The 21353-nt window shown below is 38.3% G+C and overlaps 1 protein-coding gene across 2 annotated transcripts in view; it reads left to right on the top strand.

Annotated features, from left to right (window-relative positions):
• Positions 1-21353, top strand: part of LOC145984048 (SPRY domain-containing protein 3-like) — a 76542-nt gene that overhangs the window by 29586 nt on the left and 25603 nt on the right. For both annotated transcript variants that reach the window (XM_083117386.1, XM_083117387.1), the window contains 3 exons: positions 1369-1554; positions 9155-9304; positions 13676-13854. In XM_083117386.1, coding sequence (XP_082973512.1) covers positions 1369-1554; positions 9155-9304; positions 13676-13854 — 515 coding nt within the window. The remainder of the gene's footprint in view (positions 1-1368; positions 1555-9154; positions 9305-13675; positions 13855-21353) is intronic.

Below are 21353 nucleotides of genomic sequence, written 5' to 3'. Positions count from 1 at the left end.
GCCCCTGGGGCAGAAATTCCACGAAAAGGATGCCTGCGCCCACAGAAATCGAATTAAGGCCCATTGCTCACTACACGTACACTCGGCTAACACACCTGCCATCTTACCCACTTGTAACTCAAATGACTCACCGCCGCACGAGAACGTGACTACTAGCACCATATACGATACACGGTGGTGCTGCCATCTACACCGACACATGTGGAAAGGATCAGTGCAACGACTGATATTCATAAATCTATTTCTCATTGCAGCAATTCAAAGATATTTCATTTTGTGAGTTATATATTGACTTCCCCTCGTATATTACTGCCTTGCTGACCGAACATGTTGAGTGATTGATTCATGATCTTACTACTGAAGGTTCTGTGTTTGAGTCCCATCTTGGAAATCGTTGTTTCTTAGTGTATCTCCTTTTATCAATTTCTTCAAATTACTATTTATTCTCATCATCAAAAATTTTCTGAAGATGCACAAAAATGTTGTATAATAAGTAAAATACAAAATAGACAAGAATTGACTATGTACAAGGGTTGATCAAATGAAAAGGTACAAAACGACACTGTCGATGTAAATGAATACTTTATTCAAAGTATCCTCCATAGGCCTGAGCACATTGATCCCATTGATGAACGAGCCGAATGATTCCTTTTTCCCAGAATTCCTTTGGCCGTGACGCGACCCAGTCCTTCACAGCGTCCTTGAGTTCATCGTCCGAGGTGAAGCGCTTTCCTTTGAGATGCTTTTTCAGGGGACCAAACACATGGAAGTCACAGGGGATAAGTCCGGACTGTAGGGCGGATGGTCTAGCTGCTCCCACTTGAACCTGGCCAGTTCCGCATGTGTGACCCTGGAGACGTGTGGACATGCGTTATCATGGAGCAGAACCACACCCTCCGTGAGCAGCCCCGGTCGTTCGTCTTCCCCGTAAACGTTCACCATCCGGCGATGAATATCGGCCGGTTTAACACCTTCCGCTGTCAGAAAACGGATAACGCCTCGCTGCTCCTCAACAGTCGAATTTGCCAATGTTAACGCCATCCTGTCCGAACACGCACTGCCGCGTCACTTGGACAGCGCTCTGTATCGGAGCCTCTGCTCTCTCCTGCGCATGTGCGTTCCCCTGCATGCTCCGATGCCGCGTGGCGACTCCAATCGCACCCCTACATATCACGCTACGTTCTCCCATCGCGGCATCGGTATTATATAAACGATTCCGTTGTTACGTTTCATACCTTTTCATTTGATCAACCCTTGTATATATGTAACAGTTTACTGTTAATATTTCTTGATATAATGAAATTCATTTCACAACTTTGAGAGAATTGTAAGTGTAATTAATAGAAAACTGTATTCATACATTTTCAGCTGGGAACCACGCTAGTACCACTGCCTTTAGGTGGTTTACATCCAGCTATAGGTATGCATTCTAGTGGAGAGGAAGTGAGATTATTGCCTGATCCACAATGGATTCCTGAAGAGGATACATTTATGTCAGTAGACAACAATGAAGAGGAGTGGCTAAGGCTTCATGACATTAGGTTAAATGGGCAGGTATGTTTTCTCCCACCCCTCTCCCTCTCTCTTCTCTCTCTCTCTTTTTCTGTCTTTCTTTCAATTAACCTATCTGTGGATAAAGTGGACTTAAAACAACAATTCAAGCCAAATGTAGTAGGATAAATGTTCCATTTAACATGAATGCATTTTTCTATGCCAAAACCGAATACTCTCGTGTGATTCATAGTGTTTCATTCCCATTTTAGCCTTTTACTGCTTTTCTGGACCCAAGCTTGCCACTTCTTCATATTCAAGCAGTACCTGGGCCTCCTCGATGGTGCAGTGGTTGCATCATCACCTTGTAATTAAGGGCTCCAGGTTCGATACCTGGTGGAGGCACATAGTGGTTCGGATCCCACACCAAATCAATCAATCAATGAAACCCACTTTAAACTGTAAGTCCAGTCCCCATTAGCCTTACTGTGCATAAAGTGGACTTAAAACACCAAATCATCCATCAAGCAGTACCTAGTTGTAAGGATGCTGGGTTAATACTGAAATTCTGCATCTCCCCAGGAAATTAACTCCCTGTTAATATAGAATTCCTCTACATTATTTAACGTTAAAAGGATGGTAGAGGGAAATAAATTAAATCTATAAGACAAGAGTCACACTGCAACTTTATATCTGGTTGAAGTCTCAGACTTCTCTATAATTCAAAGACACTCCCACCCCCTTGAAAAAGGGGAGAAAAAGTATTTCACAGAAACACATTTCAACTTCAATTGATGAATTTGTGGTGTAATAAAAATGTAGAGTGCAAATACCGGTAATACTATTTGAAAGGAATGAGTGCAAATAATAATATTTGGATGGAATGGATATTGGTCCCAGGAGAGATGTTACAATCATTTTGAACTTCACACAGCACACTAAAGTTTATAAACTGTGGTAAAATATATTTCATGAGCATTCCACTAACATTATTAGATAAAAGAAAAGGAAAAGTAGACCAACAAAATTATTTGACAAATGTGGAATAAGAATAACTGGTTTCTAATTTCATAGATTTTTTTAATGAAATTTTAATTATTACCTTAGTTCATTGTATTTCATATTTGTGAAGGTAAAATATGGCGATATTAGCAAAATCTAACTAAATTGAATATAATAGATGAAAAAAGAATACTGATTCTTTTAGTTTTTGTGTTTATTTTGAAGGGATGGAACAAATAAGTAAATAAATCTATACTCTTATCTATATTCAGGGTTCCCAGGTTCGAAACACAGCCTGGCCATTGGTGTTCTTTGTGAGTGATCTTTCATCAATTTCATCATATCATCACTCATCCTCATCTTTCCGATTAGCCAAGAGTGGCAGAAAAGTGAAGTAAAATAAACAAAATCTATCAATATTGCCTGATATTGGTACATAAGTGTATCAATTTGTTTGTTTTACTGATTTGGTATTGCTATAAACGATGATTTAGTGCAAAATTCTGCCATAGTTATTACTTTTTAATTACGTAATACTCGCATGTCATTGTTTTGTAAGTAAATGTCTAAATGTGCAGTTTCTTTTCCTAAAGTAATGCCAATTGCAGTCACCTGATTACATGCACTAATTCAGGAGCTGAGTAATAATCATTCAGATTCTTCATGGAACAGTCATAATTTTATATTGATATTCATTGGTATTGGTAAAAACTTCATATCAGTCCATGCTAGAATTTTGTATCATTTACCTTCTTGTTATCGTATAAATAATGTATGTTTGGTAAAAATAGAAGTGATCTGTTAGTAAATGTATTGCTTAACAGATAGAATCTGTAAAGACAAGCTTGGCACAGTAAAGAAGAGGGAGAATTTATTGCATTCATTTCACTATGAAGAAGTAATTCCTTAATTATAATTATAATGATAATTATATTTGTGAAAAGACTCAATAATAAGATTGCTAGGATGGTTGAATTTTGAAAATTACTAATTTATAATGGCTCTTGAAAATTATTATTGTTGGATAATAAATAAGTCTCATGAAATACCACTTATAGTTTGTTTTTGTTTAGTAGTAGGATTGCAATCAATTGTCGGGTTTGGATCCAATGTGATACACATTTGGAGATGGATTGTGAGCATTGGAAAATAACTTTAGACCAAATGCTTGCATGGTGTTCAATTACGTTAAGTATGAATGTGTTCAACTTCTTTTCAAAATATATGCAATTTGAGAATGTAATTGTTGTAGTTTTAATTAATATATTGGTTGTGAGTGGATATTTTGAAGAAATATTTGGGAATGAACAAGGAGAAAACTCGAAATAACTTGGTTGTTTGGATCATCAGATTTTGATTAATAAACTAAATGTTCTCATTGTGTCATTTGCTATTGCTATTACGTAAGCTTTTCATGCATGAGTAAATATTTTGTGCCTAAATCAGTTTTTAGTATTCAAGAATTAGCAGTGTAGATCGGAATAAGCAGTGGATATAAATTTGATTAGACCAACTGCTTAAGTAGATAGGAATGTATGATAGGTTCATGAAATTCAGAAATTGAGTTCCAAAATCATATCTTGCAGCACGGATCCAGAAAATATTTTAATATTTTCAGGTTTAATGCCATGTTAGTTCTCTGCATTCTTTTTTCTACATATAAATAAAAAAATGAGAGGAAAATAATCTTCAGCAAATTTGAAAGGATTCACATTCAATATTTAACAAATTCAAGAGAGAACATAATTGTATTTTTATTATATTTTGGTTGTATAAGATCAGCTATCTACCACTTGAGGTTAATTTTAATAAGTATGAATGATGATTAACTGAAATATATAAAAGGAGAAAAACAGTCAATGCCCATGTCCTAATTGGAAATAAGCTCTCTCTGAAGATTGGATTCTGATTGAACTACTGAGGCAGTCTGTTATACCAGGTGGTCCAAAAGTCCCGAAACGGTCACATATCATGAGAAATACACATCAAATTGGAAAATGAAAAAATATGTGTTTAATAAGCGAAAGAAAGCTATTCAATATCACATCAACCATAGATTTTAAATTTTCGCAAAAAAAAAAAAAAAAAAAAAAAAAAAAAAAAAAAAAAAAAAAATTCCAAAGGGGCACGCACACTGCCCCTGATTGAGCTAGAGTGAAAGCGATTGCAGATTTTTTCTAAAATTTAAAATCTCCATATCTCCGTTCCTAATTGAGCTAGGAGGATGGTTGATAGCTCGTTGGACTCTGAATGAAGTCCTCTTTCTGATTCTACAAAACAAAATGGGGGTTTTCATTTAAAATTTCACAGTTGCCCCCTGCCCCACTCCCAGGGGGTGGGGATGGGGAATCAAGTGTGATATCATTGAATAGCTTTCTTTCACTTATTAAAGACGTATTTTTTTCATTTTCCGATTCGATGTGTATTTCTCACGATATGTAACCGTTCCGGGACTTTTGGACCACCCGTTATGCAAATAAGGATAGACTAGTGTGAAAATTCTGCCAGTACTGATAAAATTTACCAATAACTGACATTCTACTGTTCCAATATTAAATGGGAATTGTTCTTTGAAAAAGCTGAATGGGTCATTTACCCTCTTAATTAATATATGTAATCAAGTGACTGCAATGAGCTTTGTCTTCGAAAAAGAAACTGCATACTTAAATGCACGGCCATGAAATTAGGCAGCTGACAGAAGTTTGTGCTGTTGCCACATCAGAGCACAACCGTGTGCGTTTGGAGGTTTAAGAGAATGAAAGATCTCATTGTAGAGTTGGTCTTTGTAATCTATGTGATACAAACTGATAGTATTTGCTCAAAACGTCCACTGAAGACCTGATCATGCAGGTTCATCGTGGCCAGATTGTCGCCTTTCAGATTCCTTGCCCACCTTCTGACAGTACTCGCATCCACACAGGCATTGGCATAGACAGCACTCTTTCGTCGATGAATGTCTACGGGCGCACAACCCTCTGATGTGAGGAATTCAATAACAGCATGTTGTTTCAACCGCAAATTCATGTACATCGCCATTTTACTCCCTATTGTGTGGTGTTACAGGCAAACACTGCTAGATTTCGCAACAGTTAGGGAATGATCGATTATTCTCTCACCAATTGCGCATGTGTCTGAACAGTGTTGCCAGAGTTATTGCATAGGAGGTAAAACTTTTCAAAATGCCCCCATAACTACAGCTTGTGGTAGCAGCAAGGTAAAGGATGCTAGTTGCTTCAGTACTCATGCATTCAGAATTCCCAACTCATTTCACCATAATAATTTAAGGATGCTTAGACCTCCCAATTTCACATTTAATCTTCTAACCCAACAATACAACATAGTACTTTTTCTGCATGTCTTAATATCATATCGTGAAAGATTTTCTCATGATGTCAACTAGGCAAGTTTTGAGGATGTTTTGCGGGTTCTTGACAGCTAACATCACTCTCATCGACAGCTAGTTATCACCTTGTAATCCAAGGGTCCTGGGTTCGATACCTGGTGGAGGCACATAGTGGTTTGGATGCCACTGTAGCTCCAGTCCCGATTAGCCTATCTGTGCATGAAATGGACTTAAAATATCAACTCAGCTCAACTCATCTTCAGCTATTGAAGGGCAGTAGACATATTCAATCTGGTTTATATGTGGAAAGCTTGATGATAAGTTGCATTGTCTTCTGTGTAGTCTGCATACCAGGTTGACTATCATCAACCAGAAAAGATCCAATTTGATGCCACATCTCAGTTTAAGTTGTCCCTTGTATGTAGCTATTGCCTCATCGATGATGCATTTCCAACAGTTTGATGAGCCAATGGCAATTTGTGTCATGCTCTGAGGTTAGTTCTGTGGCCTTCGTTAATGAAGTGTTCAGATATCTTTGACTTTTCTGGATCCAGAATTTTTTGTGTAACTCCGATGTTTCGTGCAGTATTGTTCTAATTCCCTGCCTGTTTGCCCAATTTAGCAATTTTGCAGTTGCAATCTATGTGGTAAATTGTGAGTACGTATCTTTTAGTTCTAGGTTGTCTTTAGGTTCTGGATTTTTGGTGGTGCTGCGTGAATGGTCATGATGTTTTGTTGGAAAAGAATGTGGCAGAGATGTTTCCAGTGTATTGCACAAAAACAGTATTTTGTTTTGTTCTTTTAGTTGTCGCTGTTGTGGCCTGAAACATTCATACGTATGTTACACAGAAGGGCTATTGAGGGAGAAAACAAGAATATATTTACAAACCATTTATATTGCCATTTGATATACATGCTGTAAACTACTTTTCAAATCAACATAGTTACCTCCATTGTTGAGGCACTCGTCTTAGTGGGGTTGCAGTTTTTGTATTCCTTCATCATAGAATGATACCACCTTTGATACAAACCATGTGGTAGTAATGGCTTCTTTGACCTCGTCATTGTGGCCAGCAATTCCATGAAATTTGTGTAAAATGCAAGGAAAGTGGCATAATTGTGAATCTTATGTTCTCTCTAATCATCTCTTCAACTGCATGCACCACTGACAGTCAGACACTCTGCATATCATCATGCACGTTTCCACATTCTTCATCAACGAGTTGCACCCACCTCCATACCATTGAATCTCTCAGGCATATTCTCCTTGCATCTCATGAAGTTGACAATATATTCCAGTAAGTTTCATGTCCCTTGCATTCCAGAAACAGGTTACAGACCACATTTCACATGCTGTGTGCTTCTCAATATTCTTAAACATTATGAACACACAGCACAATGTATACACGTATACACATGGATCAAATGTCTCTCCAGATGGCATCTGTGCCTTGCCAAAGAATCATCAAACTCGTGCACACCATCGTGGTCACAGCATTGCAGTAGCGATTTTTGCAAACAAAATCTATTTTGTGGATAACCCTCATATTGTCTGGTGTGTCTTGCTCTTATTGAACAAGACATTTATTAGTAGTTTGCTAATTGTGTTGTGAGAGTGCCCATTCTGTCTGAAAGCTGTGTGCAGATGCTCTGTATCATCTTCACTTCAAGATACTCTGTGTTACTCATGGAAATGGATTCTCAGTAAAGCATGTTAGGCAAAACTATTTTCACTGAGGTAATTACTGGCGTGAGTTGGTTTCCAGCGTACACTTTTTCCCCTCTTTTCTGTCAGGCTTGCATCTCGTGATATCCAGGAATGGTAGGCTGTCATTCTCCTGTGTGTCTATAGTGAATTTGTTGATTGGGTGCTGGTTATTCAGCTGATCCAAGAACATTTGTAAAGTTTCTGTACTGTGCAGGCAGATGACATAGGTATCATAAACATGTGTGCATTGTACCATCCAACACATGTCTGAAACATGTTAGAAAATTGTGGACTCCAGAGCTGTAGAAGTTTATTTTGTAAGGAAAATATCATATTTTCAAAATTTTTATTTACAAATTGCACATATGTAGTTATATTCTCATAAATGTTCCTAAAGTGGCATATATACAAGGTTATTTTTTATGTGCATACTTGTCAAAGTTTAATTTCATTTGCTTTGCCTGAGGCAGTGTTTATGTAATTATAATATTCCATGATATTTATATGTTAAGTATTTCTTAATATTTTTATTTTCGTGGGGAGTTTTTGCTTTTATAATTATGATTAATTTATTGATTTGGTTTATTTTACTTCACATTTCTGCCACTTTTGTCTAATCTCGAAGATGAGGATGAGTGATGATCCAATCTCGAAGGTGAGGATGAGTGATGATATTAAATTGGTGAAGACACACAAGGAACACACATGCCCAGACCAGGATTCGAACCTGGGACCCCTGTATATAATTATAAGTTACAGTATTTCAATTCTTGGCAGAATGTAAATGATACTGCAAACTCCAATTTAATAATAGCTAAGCAAATGCTTCCTTATTTTGTAGAAGAAAGTGAAATAGTGAGTATGGAATGGATGTTAATTATGTCCATCATTGATTGAATTGGGTTATTTTACATTGCTTTTCTGTAACTTTTGGCTAATCAGGACGATGAAGCTGGGTGATGATGTGATGCAATTGATGAAGAGACACCCACAATGAACACTCGTTAATAATAATATGCTGAGCTAAACACTCCTTCATCTCATTCATGTGGATTGTATTTGCATTATGATAGTGTAAAATGATAATTAGTCGATGTTATTTGGATGTGGTATTAAAAACTAGAATGTATGCTTTATGTAAAAATATGAATTCCAACTGAGAACTGGAATAAAATTTGAATTACACTATCATGTTAAAGGCAATATTCATATCCTCTCATGAGAAAAATAGTGTAATTATAAATATAATTGAGGCAATAACAAAGAGACTTCTGAAACCAGCAAGTAAGGGTGCATAAAAATATCATATTTTTGTAATGAACTTGAAAACTTATTTTACTTTGTGTGTATTTGAATTTTGTTTCTTTATTTCTCCATTGAAACAAAAGTTAGTAAGCTGCCTAAAAAAAATTCTTAATTGTTTGAATTGGCCTTGAACAATATATTAGAACAGAATACTGCATTTCTAATTTGTAATTACAGCTTCATTTACCATACCTCTTTTTTATTTTTATTTTTATTTTTTTGCTTTAATTGCTACATTAGTTGGTTAGTATGTTTGTTACTTAAAAACTAAGGATCTGGATCATGTGTGCTTCTCTTTTTCACAGGTGTTAGAATACACAGGAAGAGGGAAAAGTATAATAGATGTTGGATTGGCTCAAGCAAAAGCAGCTTTAAATACAACTTTCCATTACTATGAAATAGAGATTATAGATCCAGGAGAGAATTGCTATATTGCAATAGGTTTAGCAAGAAGAGTAAGTGTATTTTTTGACAGTCCGTTATTTCTGATATGATGCTAATGATGTATTTGCTATAGAACAATCCTGTGCAAAGATTGAAGAAGAACATAAGAAAAGTCAAATGTATGTGTAGGAGGGGGTGCAATGTGGGGGGAGGTGAAGGGTGGTGAGATGTGAGGATGGGATACGTTACTGGGTGGCCTTGTTCAGGTCAGGGGGTGTGGTTGCACTCATGTCTGATATGTAGGCCCTCTCCCATCTTTTATGTACTGAGGGATTGGGGTAAGGGGTGGATGATCGCTACCTGGAAGCAATCATTGAAGGGCATATCATGGTAGTTGGTGTGCACATCAACAGTGAAGTCCATGTTTTGGGTAAAGGGGCGGTCGTTGTTGATTCAAAGGTTGAGGGCTGTGGATGTTTCCCCCAGCTGGAAGCCACTACAGATGTTTCAGGTGAATTTGGGGTACAGGTGAATTTGCCAGTCGCAAGTGTGGATCTGGAGGATGCGGGAAGTGGCAAATGCGCAGGTTTTGCACCTTGGGCAGTTGCATTTGTGGGTGGGGGAGTTGGTTTTTGGTTTGGGGGCTATGGTGGACCAGGATGCTTTGGAGGTTGGGGGCCATTTAAAAACAACTCTGGGCTTGCAGGGGAAGATGTTTCTGGTGTCAGGATCACTGTCGAGGATGGGAAAGAGGTTACATAGAGTATGTCTGATTTTGTTGAGGTAGGGGTGATATTGGGTAACAAGTACAGTGGGGTTGGCATCATGTTTTTTGGTGGAGGTGTATGAAACAGCTTGGGATATTTGTTTGGTGACCAGGGTGGAAGGATAAAAAAAAAGCTGGGGAACCCCTCGAAGCAGCCCACCTCCACCTGCATACATTCATGGGTATGCGCTTAATGCCCTGGTGCCTTTAAATAAACCAGGGTGTCATTTGCTTTGAATTTACCCGTTGCCCCATTCTTTATTATTATTTTCTTTATCTCTTGTTTACAATATACAGAATTACATATATAAAAAAGGAAAAAAAGAAAAAGAAAAATAATGTCATTATGTCTTACAAGGATGATTAACATTAATGATTAGACCCGCTCTGGCACCCACAGCAGGTTTCACCTGTCACTGATGAGTTTTCTATGGTTAAATGTAAGGAGTAATATCATTGGGGGGGGGGGTATGAAATTAAATGTGGCATATAATGTATAATCTTAAAGCTGATTATATGTTTATGTACTTGTTTATATTATGTTGTATATCAACTGTAGGATTATATATTATATTTATAATTATGTGTAGTTAGCTATTAAGATTGATTTGGTAATTATGTACTAAGGTTAGCAATGAGTATATTAGAGGTCAGACCTGTTTTGTTGTCAATACAATTAGTGCTTATGTGGGTCATGAGTATGATTGAAAGGATAATGTTAGGAGGATATAAGGATATATGATTACAGTATTTATAATAGGGATGGGACCGATTAATCGGTACTCTTTATCGGTATTGGCTGATATAGGCATATCGGTTTATCGGTAAGATTACTGATTATTTTACTGATCTGATATATCAATAAATATCTGATAATTTAGTGCAAAATTCTGCCATTTTGTTGTATTTTTTATGGATAATATCCATGCTCTACTTTCTAAAAAAGTAGATGTCTAAATATGCAATTTCTTTTTTACTGCAGTCACCTTGAAACACACATTGATTAAGGAGGTCATGAACGTTTCATGTTCTTCAAGGACCATTTCTAATTTTATCGGATCGGTAGAATATCGGTATCGGTAAATTTTATATCGGTACTTTATCGGTATCAGCCAAAATTTCATATCGGCCAATCCCTAATTTATAATAATATAGTGTAATGATAAGATAAAAAAAAGTATCCATAAAACTGTACATTCGGGTTTAGTAATTGAGCATAGTGGCCAAGTCCGCTCTGGTATCCAGAACAAGTTCTGTTTATTTATTTTTTTGGCCTTAAGTGTGATTACGTACATGAACTATATGTGAAAAGATGAGTGTTATATTGTTGTGATGGTATGCACTGTTGTTAGGTAATAGTATGAGAGACAGGGACACATGATTATTAATACACTACAACCAATATAAAAAAATTAATCTAAATATAATACAGTTCTCAAAAAAAGTTTTGCATATTATGAGTGCATGCAGTTTGAGTCGCGATATCCCCAAAAGGTATACAATGTTCATTATGTGAGCAATGCCCGAGACAGAAACCGACATAATACCCCAAGTGAGTTTGATATTCAGCAGATAGAGGGCAGTAGTTGCCACATGATCCCTGAACAGATTTGAAAGCAGCCTGATGGGAGGCATTATCCGTCTCTTATCTGCACTTGGTTGGAAACTGCACAGAGAGCGGGTGGAAAATGAAGGGCAACATGCCTTGAGCAACCATTTCTGCTACGGACTGCATTTGAATTGTAACACTGCTGCAAGAGGGACATTGCCAAGTGAAGGTAACTGCTCGTGTTGGAGTGAGCCAAAGTGATGTCTCTCAAGTGTGGAAAAAGTTCAGGGAGACACAATCAGTTGCTGATCGACCAAGGACAGGGCAGCCTCGCAAAACAACACACAGGGAAGATCGGTACGTGGTGATTTCGGCAAGTCGCAGACCCACTGCAACTGCTACCAGTTTGTGCCAGGATCTGCAGAGGGCCTCAGGAGCGAATGTTTCCAATCACAGTGTGGAATTGACTTCATGAGGAAGGATTGACGTCAAGAAGACCAATACCCAAGGTTCCTCTGAAACCACACCATAAGAGAGACCATGTAAGGTGGGCAACAATGCACAGTGAATGGAGTCAGGAAAAGTGGGAGCACACGCTCTATACAGATGAGGTCACCATCAGTTTGCACCCGTTAAGCAAAAGCATAAGGGTTTGGAGACGATCAGATGAGAGATTGAACGAGCCCTTCATCCAGGAACATTGCCAGCTGCAGGGGGCTCCATCATGTTTGGTCGACGTACACCCCTAATTCCTCTCCAGGTTCACATGACTGGTCTGATGTACAGAAACGCTATTCTCGAACCCGTGGTAGCAGGTTTCTCTACAACTGTGGGAGATGGCTTCACGCTGGTGGGTGATAACGCTTGACCACATCGAGCCAGAGTGGTTCAAGAGTTCCTTGATATGCATGGCATTTGACGCATGGTGTGGCCAGCATGAGGACACCTGAAGTGAGCAATTGTCAGCCGCGAAAATGCTCCTGTGAACAAGTTGCAATTGCGGGAGGCTGCCATTCAAGAGTGGGACAGTCTTCCTCAGGAGAAGTTGAATGCTCTTATCCTTAGCATGCCCCATCGTGTTCAAGCATGCCTTCGGGCTCGAGGTGGCTATACACGGTACTGAACTCCCATCTGTTGATCCCAAGCATGCCTGCGAGCCATAGGCACATGGTATTGCACTGCCTTTCTTTTGTGTTTCGCATCCCACATTTTCAATCTTGTGCTTCTGGTGTGATTTTGTTTCTTCTGCATGGCTGCACTGTTTTCTTTCTGTTTGTAAGTCTCCCCTGTACTCTTGAATATGATTCCATGTATCTAGTACAATAAAATGATCACAAACCTTGAATTTGGAAAACTTTTTTTGAGCACTGTAGTCCAATAGATAATGGCAATGTTAGTGGTATATTATGTAGTTTTGTATTTATTATTATTGGAAGGATATCCACGGTTGACTTAGGCTTGGTGTAGGTGGAGGTTGTAGTTCTGTCAGGAAGTGTTGAGGCGTTGACCTCTGACTGCCAGGGAGAATGGAATTGAATGGATGGGAGCTGGAGAAGTATAAGTATTGCATATGGGTGGTGGGTTTGGCAGAGATAGAAGTTTCCAAATGACCTTCCTTAATGTGCACATCCACATCCAGGAAGGTGATTTGGTTGGCGAAGTGGGGTCCAGGTGAACTTGATGGAACAGAAGTGGTTCAGTTGGTTTAGGAAGGTGGATAGGGATGGTTCCCCATGTGTCCAGAGCATGAAAATGACATCGATGAAAAAGAGCCAGAAGAGTGGTTTTAGAAATTGGTCTCCAGAACTGTTGTTTGAGTTTCCCCATGAAGATTCTGGTGCCCGTGGAGACCCAACCCCAACACAAAACTTTTGTCACTGAATTGAGATGATGGAACTTGCTAAAAAAAAATGTTGTGGAGAACTGATTATTATTGAATGTTTTCTCCTAAACTTGTGATGTTCAGAAAATTTTAAAATTGTGATCAAGCATGTCATTTGTTAGAATAATTCTTGTATTTGTTACCATTTCTATTAACTTTAATGAATGTGAAGTTTTCTTTTAATAACAGTGTAAATCTTGAGAATTGCATTATCTATTACTTAATTTTGTTGTTATATATTCTAGGATTATCCTAAACATAGGCATCCTGGATGGAATAAAGGCTCTATAGCGTATCATGCAGATGATGGGAAAATTTTTATAGGCAGTGGAGTTGGAGACCCATTTGGTCCAAGATGTCATAAAGGAGACAGAATGGGTTGTGGCATTATATTTCCTCGTGATTACATTTGCCAATATGACAGGTATGTTTGAGGAATGAAAGACATGGTATTATAATAAATACATGTGAGCGAATTAATGGAAATAATATTTACTCATGTATAATGCACACTTTTTCCAAAATTTCTGCTTCCAAAAACTGAGGTGCACGGAATAAATTTGGACAGCCAACATGTAACCATGCACATTTTTCACCATGTCATTGTGTATGACACATATATATCAACAAGTGCAAATACAAATTACCAGGTTGGATTTATTTAGTCATAATAACTTATTAAAAAAAAGCACTATAAAAGTGAAATATCCATTTCCCATGATTTTTCACTTTGTAACTTAACGTTTTGTTACACTGAGAAAAGTGGCACTGTTCTGTCGGAATTCAAGCATGCAATGTCAGCAGTATGCATCAAGTGAGAAATAATGGAAAATAACTTCCGGAGCCCTTCAAATCCATAACATAATTTTGATCTCACTTTCTTCTACTACAGAATAAACAAGTTGGTTACAGAAGTGAAAGCTTTGAGATGCTAGACACAGTGGAGGGAGAGGGGGAAGGTGGCTTGGGTGAGGGTGGATGAGGGTGGATCAAATGAAAACAGAACAGTGGATGTATTGGGTTATATTTATGTATGTGTGTGGTGACAACCTTGTGTAGAGGAAGAGTGGGAGGTAAGGAAGGAAACTCCTACTGCATAATGGACTTGCCCTAGATAGTCGCACGTGAGCACATGATAAACGTAGGCAGTCTGGCAGCAATCACGGCCAAACGGCCTGGCCTGTTGTCTTCTGGAGTGGTTTTGCTGCATACACATATGTCAGCTGTTACAAAGAACACGTTGGCAACGTTTGGGTGGACAGTGTTGGAACACCCATCGTATAGCCCTGATCTATCACCATGAAACTTCCATATCTTTGGTCTGTTGAAAAAGGCATTGAAAGGTTGGTGGTTCCACTCTGACAATGAAGTCATGAACAATGTTTGCAACTGGTTCAGATCTCAACCAAAGGAGTTCTACGAGCAGGGTATTCACTGCTTGGTGAAACAGTGGGACAAGTGCTTGCGTAACTTTGGAGATTACGTTGGAAATAAACCTTGTTGATTTCATTCTATGGCCCCTGTTCCATTTTCATTTGATCCACCCTAATATATACAAGACAATATGGTCCACATGTTGGTCCACATGGTAACAGGTGACTTTTTGAATAGGTATTATGTCATTCACTCTTGAGCAGCATATCAACAGCTTTATGACCTACAACTAAGAAAGCCATTTCTTGAACCTGATTTGTACTGCGCATTATATACGAGATATAATTATTTGTCACTTTTCCCCATCAAAAACCAGGGTGCACATTATACACACACGTGCATTATACTTGCATAAATATGGTAAGTTTGTGTAATTTGCTTTGTGCATTAATGACAGGTATGTTTCACTAGTTTAATAGCCATCTTTGATGTATTATACTCTCATCCACTTCTGTATTATAACAAACATGCAGGGTTATACAATGCAGAAATGTTTGCAACAATTTTCACGATACACTTTGGTGTAAGAGGTATTTTATAGGTCACTCTACTGCTACCTCTTCAGTAAATTTATGTTCTTAAACACATTTCATTATCCAGCAGTGTGATTTTCCTGCATTAAAGTGTTTTTCTTCATGTCGGTCCCATGAAAAATGCATATCATGATTCCACAGTACCTAACTGATCATTTACTGGTATCAGTTGTATAAGCCGGAGACACATTAAACTCCTTTATTTTCAAAAAAAAACATTGCTACTTACCTCATATGCATAGCAGAACATTTTTCAAGCTGGGGATCACTTTTTTTTCCATGAAAAAAGCGTTATTTTTAACATTATAATCATTTATTGGTAGTTGCTAATTCGGTGGGCAAATTTTGACTCACGTTGTCTATCGTCAGCTGATATGCAGTATCGTCAGCTGATGTGCAGTGTTTCCAAACTTATGAACCGATAAATGCCGCACAAACTATTCACAAAAGGTTTTTAAGCGAAAATTGAGGCTAGACTCTACTTTACGTCCTTATCTGCATGGTGATTGCTTCTTTGCGTTCGCAGTGTGCAATCGTGGTGCGGCACCCGGCATCTCTTCGGGTAAGTACCTTTTTCTTTTTACACTTTCTGTTCATGATAGCCCCACTATCCATTCACGGGGTCGAGGTATGCCTATGAGGTTAGGTTTGGCCTGTTAGGTTAGGTTCCATTAGCACTCATTTCACCCCTAAATATGTGCTTCATCATCTAAAAAATTCCTCAGTACGTTCAATTGCGCATATCCGGACAACATCGGTTTTTCTCGATTTACTCCTTCAAGAAATTTTTGTTCACTTTGGGATTTACGTTGTTGAATTCCTTATAAAATAAGCTTTCCAACGATATATGACACGTATTCCTTAGGAAAAGGACGTAAACTAGAGTGTTACCTTAAATTGGAAAAAAAAAAAATGCTCACACATCATCTTGCAAAACTACCGCGTGGTTGCTACACTGACAGGGGGTTACATAATCGAACGCACGGAACATTTGATTTACGTAGTCGACGGTAATGGCGGCACGAGCTATCATACAACGGAGATGCATGAATGACAAAAAATACATTACTTACAGGCCAAATAAGTTGCACGATTCGAAAAAACAAAAGTCCTCAAGAACGCAATTCCATAAGTACTTCTCGTCTTTTCTCCTGTAAATTTGAAGAAATCCGTCTCCGACTTATACAACTGTTACCCATTTACTATTATGAAAGCAATTTATTTCCTTTGTATGTTTGTTTTGCTGTTTCTTCTTTTTGTGTGCTGAATGCCTTGACAGTTATAATAATAATAATAACAACAACCCTTGGCATAACAGCCCGTGAGGGTCAGTGCCTACCTACCGACTGCCAGCCTCACTCTTAGTGGGATATCATCCAACTAGTTACGGGGTGACGTGTGGTCAGCATGATGTCAGTCATTACTGTATTGTAGTGTAGTTTCTATGACCCCCTTTAACTTTCCTCATGATGGTCAATGGCCACTGATCCCATACACAGGCTGAAACCTCAGGAAAAGTTTTTATGCTTTCCCCAGCAGACTCAAACCTGCGTGCATCCCTTAGACCACACAGCCATGTGGAGGGACAAGCCTTGACATCTTCTACGTGAAAACGTTTTTAGTAGGAATTTACAGATAAAAAGTTTTAAAAAACCAATATTAAATGAAATTATTCAAGTGTCTATAAGTGTATCTGATGTTATTTTTTTCTTAGAAATTGACCTTTTATATTTAGAAAGGAGGATGACAGAATTATGATATCAAGTTGTTTATTATTTAACTTTCAGTTCTGTGAGTGTACTTTTTGCCTTTTTTAATATACAGTCAACTCTCGATTCTACGACCCCGGATATAATGATCCTTTTCCCGGAAACTGTGAAAAATTTGGAAAAAAGTTGAACAATTGAAGGAAATCGGCCGAAAAATACGTTTCTTGCACTCGTTTTATTTGCACCCATTCCCTTCACGAGCGCTCTACCGCTCGCAAGTGCGTCTGATCTAAAATTAGACACCACCACACCAAGCTTGAGTGATATCCAATAGTACTTGACCTCTACCTTCCCCTCCCCCAAGCGTGCCAATGTTAGCCTGCACCCAACGGTGCCATTCTGATTTAGCTTGCTCTTGGATACGCGAGAAGAGAAGATCGAATGTGCTTGGATGTTATTTTAAATCGACCTTGACAGATGCATGGTGCCTGGAAGTCTGGCCTGTCTGTCCAGCTCTGACCTAGATTTCAGCAGGTCCCCATAGTCCTTGTAGTCGACAACTTCCAGTAACTGCTTTCATTCAAAATGCGTTCTTTAACACTTCATAAAAAAGTGTAACTGTTAGAGATAATGAAAGCCACATAGGCCAACTAAAGATTGTCAACCCACTTAATGATTTGTCATCCAGGCTTCTGCAAAAGTTTACTTTGATCTTACATGCATCATAACTCCCGTGTCCCACTTAATACGTTTTCCTAACTCTGCCGATGTTGTAATATTTGCCAAAAAAGGGTTCCGTTGGCTGAGTGACTTCTCTCTTTCTTCCTCTCAGCAAACGTGTAGGGGGAGGGGTGCAGCGATGATGATTGTTTCAGCCATGATTTTCTTGCTCATGTGTGCACATGGGGTGATTTCAGGTGAGGGTGGAAGTGGACTGCTCTTCCTTTCCTTCGACGTCTAAAATGGGGCAACCAGTTCTGGATACATTCTTGAAAGAAGAAAAAAAGTGCCCCACCTCCCCCTTCCCAGTTCATTCTTCGCCACTGGTGTGCACGGCAATGTCAAAGAGGCAATGTGATAATTGCCGAATTCAGGTCCTATTTTTTCTTTTAATGCTATTTACTGCATATGACATATTGCCGGTAAATGCTATTGCATAGTAAAACGTAAAGCAAGGGTCATTTCTTTCTTCTTCACACTGCTGATAAAAGTTCTGTCTTCGACAGTTGCGTTATCTTAAAATGCTGTGGATTTTGTCTTCGACCACCTGTTGCTCGAACTTCCAGCTGGTCTCCTTGTTTTTACGCTGCAGCTGGCGCCATTGTTTTGTCTAGCGTCTGAAAGCTGTCCCTTGCCGATAACAGCAATGACTCATCCAGCGGGAAGCAAAAAGCCATTGTTTTGAATCTCACAAAGCTGTTTTGATTTGAAGATAAGGAAATTCGATCTCCAGAAAGGAAAACAACAGTTAAAAAAACTTTATATTCTGTGCCTTCTGATAAGCAAAACTGTAAATTTTATTTTGCATCTGACAAGAATAAACTTCCTCAACACTCGGAGCTTTTCTTCAGAACCATTCATGTGTGAGAAAAAAAAAGTGTTCAATGTAGGAATGGACGCTGGTCCCGATTTAAAGAAACATTATTCCAGGGGAAAACTTTTGGAGGAGAGGATGTTTGACATCAAGAATACTCCTAAATCCAACATTAAATCGTCGATTAACGTGAGAATATATAACAATCTCCTATTTTGATATCTAAAAATGCGCAGGTTTCATAAAGCTTGTTTTGAGTTCATTTTATGCTGATGGGCTAATCGGGACTAAATATACAGTTTAAAGTGAAATCCAATTCCAAACCCGAATTATTATCGACTGCGACACTGTTTAATGACGTGTCCTAGAATACGGATTGGATGAAAACAGATCGCAAGTTGCGTGTTTCCTTTTTCACGCTGGATTACAATGCAAGTCGAGGAAAGAGTTTGGACTGCTCCCTTGAATGGGCAGGGGGTTACTATGAAGTTGGTTGAAGCAAAGAAAATGTGACTTTTTTTTCTTACGATGTATTTTACACAGCCAAACCAGAACGAAATATACAGCCCCACCTTTTTTTCTTCTTTTTTTTTTTGGCTGGTGCCTAGAAAGGTTGTGTTGTTTCTCCGGAGAGATCTTATCTTACCAGTTAATCTTGCATCAGGGAGCCCTACCGAAAAGAAAGAAGAAGAAGATGCAACAGACAATGCTCCAGTAGACCCGTATAAAATCCAACATTCATTCTGCCCGATTATCTCCCGACTTTTGCTGGCGCCAGTGTGACAGGTGTCAAGATTCGAGTTTCGCTTGCAATAAGCAAGAGATTGTTTTCCTTTCCATAGGTCTCAGTGCAAACGGGTTTCTCATGAACTAGAATTGTAAGAATTTCCTGGAAGAGCAACGACTGCACAATTAAAAGAAAGTAACATTATTTTAAATCCTTTTTTGTGAAAACGTTTTCATGTTCTATTTTCCTTCTCACAACATGCGTCATGTGCATAACAGGTTGTATAACTACCAGGATAAATTGTGTTACCATCTCCTAGGCATCTTTGTGTCCGTTTGAGCTCCGTTTAAGCTGAAAATTGGTGCAAATTCCAATGACTCCTTTGAAATAACGACCCTTTTCCTGGGAACTGTGAAAGGTTGTTGTATCGAGAGTTGACTGTATACTGTATTTACATGTGTATAATGCGCACATTTTTCCAAAATTTTTGCCCCCAAAACTGTGATGCCTATTATGCATGGAATATTTCGGACAGCCAAAATGAAACCACGCATGTTGTCTTTCTTTAGAAATAATAATTTTTAAAAATATCTTTTAAAAGCGAAATTGTTATTTTCCATGAGTTCCCTTAGTATCGGAAAGTTTTGAGACATCGAGAAACTGTGGTGGTCTAGTTCAGTGTTCCGCAACCTTTTTTTACTCACGGCACACCCCAGACTCAACACAGCACACCAAAATGTCTGTCCCCTCAAAATCATATGAATCTTAATATAATTACGAAATATTACGTCATTATGTAATCAATTATTATCATCATTGTTATTATTATTATTATTATAAAACATGAATAGACTTATTCATTTATTAAAAATTTATTAACTTTAATTCACTGTAGAAAATACACATTTCTAATACGAATTTTAAAGTAAATAACTCTACTCATACCTTCAATGTGATACTTGAGCCTGCTTAGCTGCACACAGACGGCTGATTTGTGGCGGAATCGTTGACAAACAAGCCTCATTTCTTCATCGATGGATTTGAGTCTCTCTCTCGTTTATGTATTAATTGCAGTCAACGCCGAGAAGCCCAGTTCACACAAATAAGTAGTTGAAAATGGTAATAACACATTAACTGCCATCTCGGAGATAGCCGGGTATTCACTGCTTATTGACAACCAAAATGTATCCAAAATCACTTCGAAAAATTTTAATTTCAATGTTCTGTCTGCTTTCAAATCTGCCAGTTCCTCTTGTAAGCGTAAATTTTTCGGAAGATATTTCGAATCCATACTGAATGGATCACGAACCCAGTCAAAATCTTCAAAGCTCTCTCCAAAATATTTTTTGAAAGTCTGCTGCAAGAGTACTAAATGTTCTTTAATTAAGTCCATCAACACCTTGTTATCGTCAGCAAGGGGCCATACATTTGGAACATCTCACACAATCCATTTTCAATTGTCTGTATCCACAAGTTCAACTTATTAATAAATCCTTGAATCTTATCCATACTAGTCAGAATATTTTCGTTTCTACCTTGCATTTTTCTGTTTAGTTCATTCAAGTGTATGAAAATATCGGAAAGATATGCCAACTTAGATACCCATTCATCATCTGCAAATAAATCCGCATACTCATGCCCCTCAATAGTCAAAAATGAAAGTACCTCCTCTTTAAGTTCAAACATTCGCATTAACACTTTACCATTGTACAGAAGGTTGTTCGGGATCTCTGGCAACGTCAGTCCGTCCAAACGGTTCATGCTGAGTCACGTCAGCACCGAGAACGCGTGTGCAGAATGTTGTGCCATTTACCTACAACGGTGCCGAAGAAAATTGAACCATACTGGGAAGGCTACATAAAAGCCCTTTCCGATGCTAAATATAGCTATTCGGCAATCAAAGGAATGTGCAAGAACTGTGGTTTTGTGATATCTAAGAACGGGATCGGTGCTGTATTGAACAAAAAAGGCAAAGGCCGACTGGGT

The sequence above is a fragment of the Lepisma saccharinum genome, chromosome 2 (genome assembly GCF_977018435.1).
Source record: "Lepisma saccharinum chromosome 2, izLepSacc3.1, whole genome shotgun sequence".
Classification (NCBI taxonomy): Eukaryota; Metazoa; Arthropoda; class Insecta; order Zygentoma; family Lepismatidae; genus Lepisma; species Lepisma saccharinum.
This window is presented reverse-complemented; position numbering and strand designations above follow the sequence as displayed.